This window comes from Gouania willdenowi, chromosome 15 (genome assembly GCF_900634775.1).
Source record: "Gouania willdenowi chromosome 15, fGouWil2.1, whole genome shotgun sequence".
In the NCBI taxonomy this organism is placed as follows: Eukaryota; Metazoa; Chordata; class Actinopteri; order Blenniiformes; family Gobiesocidae; genus Gouania; species Gouania willdenowi.
This window is the reverse complement of record NC_041058.1, coordinates 34,257,865-34,272,196: the sequence shown is the minus strand read 5'-3', so window position 1 is coordinate 34,272,196 and position 14,332 is coordinate 34,257,865. Positions and strand designations below refer to the sequence as shown.

Genomic DNA, 14,332 nt, shown 5'->3' with positions numbered 1-14,332 from the left:
ACTATCTAAGATAAACTGCAAACTACAAAATTCAGTCTAACAACAACATTTGAACAGTTATTCTGTTGTAATGTTGCTGGTCTGCTTGTTATGGGTTGTGACACCAGCAGGAGGATGTTGTGAGTCTTCCTTCAGTTTTACTGCAGCGCTGAGACCTGTGGAATATGACTGTTTCACTAAATAAACTTTAGTTAACTATTAAATCCATCCCTCTGTGTTTGGCTCCATCACTTTCTCCCACTGAACCCTGACTCAAACATTCTGGACCTGTACTATGAAGCTATTTCCTCTTATCTTTCTAACTTCCTGGATTTATTCAGTGAGTGCTGTACTTTGACGCTGGCTACCTCCTGTCCAGGCTAAATCACCATGGTAACTTAGTCTGAACACCTAACTTGGTCTGGACCAGGTTATGAAGTGGATCAGCTCTGAGTGAGTACTAAAGTCCAGCCTCCTTGTTTTAATCAGTAATAAAATGGGTTAAAATTGACCAAAAATGTTGTGAAAGGTGGTGAAATGGGATTTTAAAAACCACAGAAATTGGTTAAAAGTTGCAAATTAGAGTGGACAAAAACAGACAGGAAAAATGATAGCAAAAAAAAGGGTCAAAGTGTCAATATTGGAACAATTCAAAAGGTGAATGTGGTTAAATTGGCAAAAATTAATCATGAAAAATGGTGAAAAGCGGTTAAAAGACAATAATGGGTCAAAATATGTGACATTAGGTGGAAAAGAGGTGGAAAGGGTTTATAAGTGCAGAAAAGACATTGAAATTTGATGTAGAAGTGGCAGAAATGGGAGTAATCTAGCAAAAATACATTAAAAGGGACATAAATATGGCAAGAAAAAGTGATAAAATAGGTTTAAATATGGTGAGTTTGGTGTAGTTGCAGAAAAAGGGTAAAAATCAGGAAAAATGCTCAAATTGTTCAAAAAAATACTCGACCTTCTCCCAGTGTCTCACGACCCCAAATGGGGTCCTGACCCCAATGTTGAGAACCCTTGCAATAGAGAACACATTGCAGCCATTAGTTTTGTTGATACATTTACATTAACAATTAAATTTTGATTTGTATGTACGGACGGATCAACTCATTCATTCTGCTGACGGTTTTGATGTTTCCTTTGATGTTTCCTTTGATGTTTCCTTGACTGACTGACAGTGGACAGTTGAAACATGTTCATCAGGTAATCAAAGTAAATTTTCTTGAAAAACAGTTGAATAAATGAAACCTTGACAAAATACCCCACATCATGAATATACTGTAGATGTGACAAACAAAGACAATGGGTTTTTTTAATTGTTGAGCAATTTAATGAAAGTTCCATTTCAAAAAACAAATTCACAAAAGGAACATGTGCAGCATCTCCAGGTGAGCGTATACCAGTGTGTGACTGAAAGTGAAAATAAACTGAAATGCTTTACAAATAAATACTTAATCCCTAAAAAAATATTTACAAAAACTCCAATAAAAATATATTGATATATGTATAAAACAATCATTTAGCGATCAGATAAAAAAATAAAAAGACAAATGTGAGGACTAAGTCACGTGACCAGCTCTGTCAAATGACCAGCTCAGTCACATGACCAGCTCACAGTCACGTGACCAGCTCAGTTACATGACCAGCTCAGTCACATGACCAGCTCACAGTCACATGACCAGCTCACAGTCACATGACCAGCTCAGTCACATGTTGCTGCTAAAAGAAAAAATAATTCCCTTTATGTCTTCATAGAAAAATCAACACTAAAACATCTAGAATATAAAAAATACTTTTTGTTTATGTACAAGGTTTCCTAGAAATATAAACTAAAGAATCATCTGATGGTTATTTGTGTCGGGGAGTTGTTGGTGTTGTTTAGGAGTCTTTTGTCAGCGCTCTGAGGAGTAGCGTGTGCGTTTAGTCCTTTGGCTGAACGGGTAGCGGATGAAGTCGAAGGGCCGGTGCTGGCTGGGGTGGACGGGCTGGTGTCCCCGGGGGAGCCTCTTCATGAAGTGGACCTCCCGCTGGTGCTGACGCGTTCTGGAGCCTTTACGTGGTCGTCCTCGGCGGGTGAAGGCCATGTACCAGCCGTCGAAGCGGGCGTTCCTCAGGGCGGTGTAGTTGTTCTCTAGGACGATCTCACTGAAGATGCAGTCACGGCCCTGACCGTTCTTCTGCTCGGAAACACCACGGCAAGCAGGGTTGGGGTTACATTTTTCAATTACAATTACATCTTAAATTATAATTCCAGCAAGTTCATTCTGTCTTCTTTATTGAAATATATGTTGAGGTTTTGTTTATTCAGCCAAGTTTTTTTCAGGAAATTTGATCTCCTGACATGTTTCGACTGTTGACTTCCAGTCTTCCTCAGAGGGAAGAGAGAGGAGATGCTTTGATGATTTCCTTATGAGAGAACTCGCAGGGATACATCAAAGCAATCACCTCTGAGGAAGACTGGCATTTTACAGTTGAAAAATGCCAGGAGATCAAATTTTCTGAAAAAAACTTGTCTGAATAAATGAAACCTTAACATTTACGTCTTTAATCATTCATGTTCATTTACAACTCAATTATGATTATTATTTTTCCCCTGAAAGTTTATTACAATTTGTTCACATTTATTAAAGTTAAATTACAATAAACACAATTACTGAGCCTTTCATAAATAAGGCCATAAAACATAATCTTCCTCTTGTGTTAGCTTTCTGTTAGCATCTCTAATGCTAACGTGTCAGTTTGACCCATGTCTATAATCAGCTGTAAAATACACTAAAAATATTATCTATCATTTATTTAGTTTCTCATCTATTGGTTAATATGTTAGGCTACCTAATCAATGAAAATATTGGTATTAATATTTATATTGTCTGAGCCTTTTTTCTGTCATTATAGCCCTATATGAATGAATTAATTTATTTTTAAACAGTAAAATTACCCTAAAGAGAAGTGACAGGTAGTGGGAAAAGTTGATATGAAACGTATTTTAAGAATTATTAACTATGTAACTGTAATACGGTTCCACAGGTCTGCATTTGATTAAATTGTAATTAACAATTTTTATAGAATTTTAATGCCAATTACAATTACAAAGTCAATTATCTGAAGTCAATTACAAATAAATTATGAATTGTGATTACAACAGAAACTTATTTTTCCAATTACAATTATAATCACAATTACAACACAAAAGAAAATAATTATCAATTACGCAATTACACTTATAATTGACCCCAACCCTGACAGCGAGTCAGATACTTTGGCCCTGGGTTTCTGCACACACACACACACACACACACACACCACAGACACTACACACACACATATACACACACACACACACACCTCACACACACACACACACTACACACACTACACACACACATATACACACACCACACACACACACACACACACCACACACACTACACACACACATATACACACACCACACACACACACACACACCTCACACACACACACACACACTACACGCACACACATATACACACACACACCACACATACACACACACACACACACACACGCACACACACACAACACACACACACATATACACACACACACACACCACACATACACCACACACACACCACAGACACACCACACACACACCACACACACACTACACACACACACACACATACACACCACACACACACACCACACACACACACACACACACACCACACACACTACACACACCACACACACACACTACACACACACACATATACACACACACACACCACACATACACCACACACATACACACACACACTACACACACACACATACACTACACACACACATATACACACACACACACACACACACACACACACACACATGCTATAGTCATTACAGATCAGAGATCTGTAATGACTATAGATCTCCCCACCCCACCCCCCCTTCACACTAGGCCTGATTCTCAAATTATAATTGTAAACGCGTAATTGATCATTAAATCTAATTATTACGTAATTATAATTGTAATTGTGATTGTAATTCTCATGGAAATTAAAAACTATATAAAAACTGTCAATTACAATGTTACACATACATAGTTATTAATTATAAAAATATGTTTCATATCTACTTATCCACTACCATTTAAAAAATAAATAAAAATCAATCTATGGCTATACAGACGGAAAAAAGGTTCTAATTTCCTCCTTAAAAAAATATTAATAACAATATTTTCATTGATTATAAAGCCTGACAAAGTAACCAACAGATGAGAAACTAAATAGATGATAGATAATATTTATTAGTGTATTTTACAGCTGATTATAGACATGGGTCAAACTGACCCGTTAGCATTAGAGATGCTAACTAAAAGCTAACACAGGAGGAAAGTTACGTTTAATAAGACTTAATTATTAAAGGCTCAGTAATTGGAATTCATTTAAATCCAGCTTAAGTAACTGACAATTTAATTTTAATTGACTTTCAGGAAAATTTATAATTGTAATTCTAATTGTAATTGGAAAAAATGCCAGTCATTGTAGTCATATTTAAGTTGTAATGGATAATTGAAGATGTAATTGAAATTGAAAAATGTAAAAATGTAATTGACCTCAACCCTGTTCCCAAGCTGTAACTTGAGCCCTTTAGCGCTTTAATCAAAAATGTAAATTGCTGCCAAAACAACAGATTTTAGCCAATATTTAGCGTTTTACAAATTAAAAATGATATTCAGAGTTTGATAATAATGTTGGTTTATTTGGTCATATTTTAGTCAAATCAATTTGGGATGTCCTTAAAGTCTGTTACATTATTACAGATAAAACTCTGTGAAGCACATATACTACCGCAATGCAACATATAGTATTATAACCCACCCAGCAAAATGTAGCTGAAAAAACATCTAAACAACGTCAATGTTTGGTAGAAAAGTGAAAGGTGAAAACTCGTCGTTTTCTGATCATAGTTACTATGCAATCAATATTAATTTAGTTAAATGTAAAACCTAATTGTGGGAACCTTTGTAGTCAACTTGTACCAGAATCAGATTTGTATCTGTGGTTATGGTTGAAGTTGTTACATTATCATTTTTTTGTGGCTAATTTGCTTGAATTTAGCACAAAATAAAGGATTAAAATTGTTGAGTTACTTACATCAAATGAGAAATTTTGACCAAATTTGGACCAAATGCTAAATCTGGACGTAGTTGGATGGTCTAATAACACCCTCATTCAAAGACTATATTGGGGAAACATTTGGACGTAGTTGGATGGTCCCCTGTTTTAGGGCCTATTTGAAATGCATATTTTTGCAGAGCGGAGCTCACAGAGGAATTTATTTACTAAACATGAACTTTTTCTTCTGAGAAATGATACGATACTTCAACATCAAACTCTATCATTTACCATCTGACTCTGACTCTGAGGTAATCATCTACTGCTTTTTTTATTTGCTGGCTCAACTGGAAAGCTAAGTAGCAAGCTAACTAGCTACAAGTAGCAAGCTAACTAGCAGAAGAATGGCTCTTTCCACAACAGAATACAGCAGTCTTCTCCAAAAGATTACTGAACTGGAGACTACAGTGTGAGGAATACAAGTAAACATTGAGGTTAATGGACACTATGGATATGATAATGATACAACTGTGCTGCTGTTTCAAAACAGCGGAGTGGATAAAGCTAACTCGCTACCAGCCCGTGCTAACAAAGCTATCAGGCCTAGGGAGGATCCTGTTCCCGTTGATAAGCCAACAGGTGCGAGTCCTCCTTGGAATACTCTGGGAGCTAAGCCTAAGAAAAAGTCATATCCACTTCAAAGGCTAACGGGCCGAGCAAAGCGCCCTGATATCAATAATGAGACGGACTGGCCTGCACTGGCTTCTCAGACTGCAGCCTCAACATCAACTCCCTTGTCTGCCCAGGCACAAAAGTGGACATCTGCTAAAGGCAGGAGTATCACCAAGTCACAAACCCAGTTTCATGTACAACTGGGTAATCGATTCACCCCACTGCTGAATGACCTAGGATCTGGCTCTAATGAGGTCAACACACAACATTCTGGAACTGCGAAGACTGAAAGTGCTTCAGGAAAACAAAAGCGACATGGTCGGCCAAAGCAACAACCTCACACACTGATAGTGGGAGACGTTCTGTTAAAGATGCTCAGAAGATGTTTAACAGCAACGTGAAAGTGATCTGCTTACCTAATGACACAGTATCAGACCTGGCTGACAAAATCTTGCATATCGTTGCAGATTACCCACATTTGAAAAATGTTGTGATTCATTTTGGGTTAAATGATTTAGCCAAGGAGGAGTCTGAGGTGTTAAAGCAGGATTTCACCCATCTGCTAAAAACTGTGAGCTGTTTACAGCCTAAAGTGTTCATCAGTGGCCCGATACCTCCAGTCCACAAGGGAGATCTGAAATTCTCAAGGATTTACTCTTTGAATAAATTTCTGTCTTCGGCTTGTGCTGCCCTTTTACTAAATTTTATAGAAAATTTTCCTATTTTTTGGGAACGTCGTCATCTTTTTAGAGCAGATGGACTGTGTCTAAACAAGGATGGAGTAAAACTCTTCACATCTAACTTGTTTTACTTCACCAGTCACACTGCTATCAGTTCTGATAAAGACAGAGGACAACATGTACCATCGGAGAACAAAACAACAAGGAAAGAACATGGAGTCAATGAGCTTCCAGCAAGAAATAAAAATCGCCAAAATGAAGAGGTCAACCCAACCCCCACATCTCAGGACCCACCTGCTTCACCCCAAAATTCACCTACTTCCACCTCATCCAGCTTCTCTCCTACCCCTGCCTTCTTGGATTTAACTGCCCAGATGAACGAGCTGGTTCTGGCTGGCACAAGACTGACACCCCACCCTTTACCCCACCACGGTCCCATCTTATCTCCTCTAAAGAACCAATCTGCACCACCCATCCCTCCTCAGTGATACCAGGCCCAGGATCACTCTTCTCCTCAGGCCAGCTGTGTTCATCTTAGAGCGACACAGGTCTGATGTGTGCTGGGTCTAGACTGCAATAGCTCTATTTTTAGGAACAACCAAAAAAAGTCAGGGCCCTATGGAGTTAATGCAGCTTCTTTAATTCCTGTGGTGACAGGTAACACAGGTAAAATTGTGAAATTAAAGAAAAGTAAAAAGCTTTATAGAGATAAAAATGTGACTCCTATAACATGTCATCCAAAAAGTTCACCAGTGTCTCCAGTAAAGTCTTTAAAATTAGCTCTTCTTAATGTTAGATCTCTTGTTAACAAGTCACTATTAATTAATGATTTTATTTTGACACATCACTTGGACTTTTTATTTCTTAATGAAACGTGGTTGAATGATGGTATCAGTAATACTATTCTCAATGAAAGTTCACCACAAGACTTTATTTATTTAAATAAGTGTCGTACTTACAGGAAAGGTGGTGGAGTTGCTGCCATTTTTAAATCAATATTTCAGTGCAAAGAAATAACATTTGATGATTTTATCTCCTTTGAATATATGTCATTCTTACTGAAGGGTGATTCAAGAGTTCTGTTTTTAGTCGTTTATAGACCCCCAAAATATTCTGGAGAATTCATGGATGAGTTTGCTGAACTGCTGTCAGTTGTATGCACTGAATACAACTTTTTAATAATAACAGGTGACTTAAATGTTCATGTAGACAATAACATGGACAATACTGCCAAAGAACTGTATGCTTTAATGGATACTTTTGGTGTTACACAACATGTGACTGGTCCGACACACACTCAAGGTCACACTTTGGATCTGGTTATCTCTAAAGGTGTTGATATCTCTGCTGTTGATGTAAGAGACTTAGCTCTATCTGATCATTTCTGTGTCTTTTTTGACCTACAGACTGTAACATCTGTTCCCCCTAGTTATGTGTGTTTAAAGAAAAGGTACATAAATGACAACACAAGTGCACAGTTTATGGAAGCCATAGCAATGACACCAACATTGAGTGCTGAGACAGTTGATGATCTTCTGGATGAGTATAATAGAAAAGTCTGTAATGTCATAGATGTGGTGGCTCCAATCAAAACTAAGAGAAAACCAAACACACAGAAAACACCTTGGAGGAGGACTGAGATAATGCAGAATTTGAAATCTGACTGTAGAAGAGCTGAGCGTAAATGGAGATCAACAAAACTCCAAAATCATCTAGAACTATACAAAATAAGTCTGCGAAAATTCAATGATGGCTTGTTCAAAGCAAAAAGCAATACTTTTCTGAAATTATTGCCAAAAATATCAACAACTCTCGCACACTTTTCTGTAATTGAAAATAATTAACCGTTCCTTCCAATCAGGCACCGTACCAAAATCCCTGAAAGTAGCTGCTGTTGAACCTCTGTTAAAAAAGAGAACACTGGATGCCTCTATACTGGCTAACTATAGACCAATCAGCAACCTTCCATTCATGGCCAAGATCATTGAGAAGGTGGTCTTCAACCAACTGATCAATGACATAAGGTTGAACACTGATTCAGGAAAAGTGTCTGTTCTCATTCTATTGGATCTAAGTGCTGCATTTGACACTGTAGATCATACATTATTGTTGTTGCACAGATTACAAACATGGGTTGGACTAAATGGAAAAGTAATGGAATGGTTTAAGTTCTACTTGGAGGAGCTAAAGTTATTTTGTAAGCATTTTAAACTTTGAATCTGACAGATTACCAATGTCCTGTGGGGTTCCTCAGGGCTCTGTTCTTGGACCTCTTCTGTTTAGCCTTTATATGCTTCCTTTAGGACAAATTTTACAGAACTGTAAGGTTGATTATCAGAGCTACGCAGATGACACACAACTATATCTATCACTGAACCCAGATGACTATGGTCCCATTGAGGTGTTGTGTGACTGTTTAGAAAAAGTAAACTGCTGGATGAGTGAAAACTTCCTTGACAAGATGGAGGTGATTGTCTTTGGTAACAATGAAAAGAGGACTGCTGTCAGCAAGTATCTGAGTCTGGATCTTTAAAAGATAAAGACCAAGTCAAAAACCTTGGTGTTCTGATTGACTCAGAATCAGATCAAATCTATCACAAAAACATCTTCTACCACCTAAAGAACATCTCCAGAGTGAAAGGTTTAATGACTCAGAAAGATCAGGAGAAACTGGTCCATGCTTTTATCTCCAGCAGACTGGACTATTGTAATGGTCTTCATCAAACATCTACAGCTGGTTCAGAACGCTGCAGCTCAGGTCTGAACCAGAACAAAGAGGTTAGAACACATTAGTCCAGTTTTAAAGTCTTTACACTGGCTCCCAGTCAGCCTCAGAGGAGACTGTAAAGTTCTGCTGCTGGTTATAAATGTGTGAATGGGTTTGGTCCAGAATACATCAGTGAGATGTTAGTCAGGTATGAACCCAGCAGGTCTCTCAGATCTATGGACACAGGTCAGATAGTGGAGCCCAGAGCTCACAGTAAACATGGTGATGCTGCTTTTAGTTGTTATGCTGCAAAGAAGTGGAACAAACTGCCAGCAGAGCTGAAGTCAGCATCACATGTGAACATTTTTAAATCAAAGTTAAAGGCTTTTCTTTTTCTCTACTGTATATGATTGAGAGAGATTTATGGTCATGTTGATGATGTAATGTGTTTGTTGATGATTTTAAATGATTTTACTGATGATTTTAAATGTTCTTATTGATTTTAAACAATTGAATGTTTTATCATGTAAAGCACATTGAGTTGCCTTGTGTATGAAATGCGCTATACAAATAAATTTGTCTTGCCTTGCCAATGACAACAAAATTTTAACGACTATATTTGGGGCAAAATTTTGAACAATTTTGACGGTCGGATAAATGGAGGCAAACACAGACCAACCAGATTCAGCCCAAAAAAGAACGTTTAAAGGATGTTGAGTGTTTGGTGGTAATTGTTGATGACAGTATCAACGATACTTGTAAATTAAATCATTAATTATAGTTCATACAGATACGTTGTTTACTGGTTTTTACACCCACATAGTGCTGTACATGGTAGCTGAGTTTTCCCACATTTGCATTACAAGGTTCTACAAATCATCTGTAAGCTAACCATGTCCATAGGACGTTTTAAAAGGTGAATTTGAGCACAAAGGACTTAAAATTCAGTTTCGGAACATACATTTTCAGAATCAGCAAATCACAACGTTCTAAAACCAACATGTTCCCTGCTATTAGCCCAATTTTTCGCTTAACGCTCATTACAGCTATATCTTTTTTAGAATCATCTATTTAGACAACTTATGGCAACATTTATGTATTTATGGGTGTGTGTGTGTGTACCAGGCTTGGGGTCAATTACATTTTTACATTTTAATTACGTCTTCAGTTATCGATGTTCAATTACAACTCAGTTACGATTACGTTGACAGGCATTTTTTCCAATTAAAATTAAAATGACAATTACATTCTCAATTACTAGAGTTCCATTACAGTTAATCATACATACTGAGCTTTAAATAAATAAGCCTTATTAAATGTAATCTTCCTCTTGTGTTAGCTTTTTGTTAGCATCTCTAATGCTAACGTCTTAAATCAGCTGTAAAATACACTAAAAAATATTATTTATCATGTCATTTGTGTCCTTTATCTTGGTTGCCTTGTTAGACTTCCTAATCAATGAAAAATATTGATATTAATAATTGTGGTGTGAGTGTCAGTACACCCCTAGATTTCAACTATTTTAAAAATCCTCATGAGAACTGACAGGTAAACTTTATATGAAACATAATAGTTATTAAGTACATATGTGTAAGACATAGAACTGTAACATACGGTTCCACACGTTTGTAGTTAATAAAATTGTAAATGATTGTTTTTATAGAATTTCCAGGACAATTACATTTTACAAAGTCAATTATCTCAACTCAATTACAAATCAATTACGATTAGAACAGAAACTGATTTTTTTTTCTTATTCTGATTACAATTGCAATTATGTCATGATTGTAATGAATTATCAAGTACATCTATAATTGATTCCAACCCTGGTGTGTAGTATAATCTACCAGTCAGTAGTGACTTCAGACCATGTGATCAACATGAAGTTCTTTGTTGTTCTCTCCTTTGATATCGGAGCTCGTGTGACCGTGGCAACCGTGGCTGTTGTAGAGCATTTCTCCTCACCTTCCCAATCAGCTTTCCTTTCTTGTTCATGCAGATATAAAGGCCCGTCTCGGCTCCTTTGATTCGCACCCGACTTCCAAACGTGTCCGTCTCTACAATGAGTTTAGCTGGAGGAAACGACCAATGAAAAGAGCTGTTAGTGCATGGTGGGATTGAGACGAAACTCATCCTCAAATTTTACAAACTTCGACTAAATTCTTCTGATTCGTTTTTATAATCAAACATCAGAATGTGACAAAATGCTGAAGTGTTGCTATTTACACAAACATGCACTATTGATAACCAGAGGTGAAATTAAAGAATAAATATATTTCTAAATCAGTCATTTTACTTGTACTAAAGTATGTTTTAAAAGAAGTAAATTAATCCAATACATTTCTACACCCAACAGTTACTGAGTAAAGTATTATTATTTTGTTTTAAAATGATCAAAAAACTTTGTGAAACTACACAAATTTAAATGACCAGACAACATCATAGCCGACCAATCAGATTAAACGTAATGTATCACATCATAGCTGACTAATCAGATTAAACGTAATGCATCACATCATAGCTGACCAATCAGATTAAACGTAATGTATCACATCATAGCCGACCAATCAGATTAAACGTAATGCATCACATCATAGCCGACCAATCAGATTAAACGTAATGCATCACATCATAGCTGACCAATCAGATTAAACGTAATGTATCACATCATAGCTGACCAATCAGATTAAACGTAATGCATCACATCATAGCTGACCAATCAGATTAAACGTAATGCATCACATCATAGCTGACCAATCAGATTAAACGTAATGTATCACATCATAGCTGACCAATCAGATTAAACGTAATGCATCACATCATAGCTGACTAATCAGATTAAACGTAATGCATCACATCATAGCTGACTAATCAGATTAAACGTAATGCATCACATCATAGCTGACCAATCAGATTAAACGTAATGTATCACATCATAGCCGACCAATCAGATTAAACGTAATGCATCACATTATAGCCGACCAATCAGATTAAACGTAATGCACCACATCATAGCCAACCAATCAGATTAAACGTAATGCACCACATCATAGCCGACCAATCAGATTAAACGTAATGCATCACATCATAGCCAACCAATCAGATTAAACGTAATGCACCACATCATAGCCGACCAATCAGATTAAACGTAATGCATCACATCATAGCCAACCAATCAGATTAAACGTAATGCATTACATCATAGCTGACAAATCAGATTAAACGTAATGCATCACATCATAGCCGACCAATCAGATTAAACGTAATGTATTACATCATATCTGACCAATCAGATTAAACGTAATGCACCAAAACATCATTAAATGGAGGTTATTTTCTCCGTTTTAGAGTTCATAAATGTATCTATATTTAGAGACTGAGAATTTTTTATTTTAAATTGAATTAATTGGTGTTATTTATTTATTTTTTTCAATTATTTTATTTTCTACAGATGTAGAAAACTTCTAATTGTGGTAGATTTGATTTCTTCTTTTTTATGTTTCTACATGAGATGTTTACTGTATGTAAGGGACCCGTACCAAGATTTATTACCAACAATAAACGTGGGGGTGAAAGTAACTACAGTAACTTTTACTCTGATTGCTATTTAATTGAGCTACTTTTTACTTGTACTTAAGTATTTTATGTAGGACTTACTTGTACTTGAGTACAAATTCAATCAAGTATCAGTACTTCTACTTGAGTAGATATATGGGTACTCTTTACAACTCTGCTTGTTAACACACACACACACACACACACACACACACACACAAACTATCTTTCTAACTTGCTGCATGTTTACTGAACAATGAATACAATATAATATTAATTTCGCATTTATAAGTGATGTGAGAAACTAAAATGTTTTACGCCACTGTTTTTCAACCTTGGGGTCATGAGCCCATGTGGGGACACCTGGAATTTAAATGGGGTCATTTAAATATTAATGTATATGTTGATAAATTTGTTAATTAGTATTATTATTTTTCAAATAAAGCAACACAATCATAAATAACTGTATTCTCTACCAGGGGTTCTAAACCTAGGGATTAGGAGCCCAATTGGGGTCACGAGACACAGGGAGGAACTAAAAATGTATTTTTTAACAATTTGAGCCTATTTTTGCTTATTTTTTTTTAACATTTTTCTGCAACTACACCAAACTTTCCATATTTTAACCTATTTTCATCATTTTTTCTTGCCATATTTTTGGCAAGAAAAATATGGCATTTTTCTTGCCATATTTTATATATATATTTTTTTTTTATTTATTTATTTTTTTGTATTTTTACTACATTACTCCCATTTTTGACACTTCTACATCACATTTTAATGTCTTTTCTGCTCATTTTCTCCACTTTCCAGACATGTTCAGCACTTATAAACCATTTCCACCACTTTTGCACCTGTCACATATATTGACCCATTATTGCCACAGTTAACCTCTTTTCACCATATTTCATGATTATTTTGGCCAATTTAACCACATTCACCATTTGTCATGCCCATTATTTGCCAGTTTAAATTAATTGTTCCAATATTAACACTTTGAACACTTTTTAACCACTTTTTCTGTCTGTTTTTGGCCACTCTAACTTTATTAGTGATTAAAACCGGGATTTCCATCTTTAAGATGACTATAATAATAATAATAATAAACGTTCCTGGATAACAGTGGATATTATTCAGATGAATAAATAAATGTGGTTATCACAGATTCATAGAACAATAGACCATCATTTTACTGACTTTATGGATGGACCCCAAAAATCTCTCCTTTATTCCCCCTTATAGATGGTCCTGTCTCCACATGACTGTTCTTCAATGTTCATGTCTGTGTTCAACCACCTTCAGATACAGTGGGGGTCCCCAGAAAGAAAAAAATATATTTGGGGTTGCCAGAAATGCCTGTATGTGATATCAAAATGACACGACCTAGAAAAGGTTGGGAACCACATTTTTATGCACTCGTAGATTTCGATGCCGTTAATCAACATGTTGTTGCATCGATTGCAGAATAACTTACATTAACATAAAGGTTTCTCTCTTTCCTGCACGTCTGATTCCATCTTTGACTCGTCACACACACACACACACACACACACAGGCAGCAGTCGCACTGTTCGCACTCTTATTTTGAAGGTACACAAAAACAAAAATGGCTCTTATATGTGTGTGAAAGT

General features: G+C 36.3%; 1 protein-coding gene across 1 annotated transcript in view; it reads right to left on the bottom strand.

Moving 5' to 3' along the window:
• Nucleotides 1–1,760: 1,760 nt before the first annotated feature.
• fgf8a (fibroblast growth factor 8a) overlaps nt 1,761–14,332 on the bottom strand; it is a 14,963-nt gene continuing 2,391 nt past the window's right edge. The window contains exons 4-5 of the mRNA XM_028468150.1: nt 11,112–11,218; nt 1,761–2,162 (exon numbers count right to left, since the gene is read on the bottom strand). Coding sequence (XP_028323951.1) covers nt 1,878–2,162; nt 11,112–11,218 — 392 coding nt within the window. The 3' untranslated portion in view covers nt 1,761–1,877. The remainder of the gene's footprint in view (nt 2,163–11,111; nt 11,219–14,332) is intronic.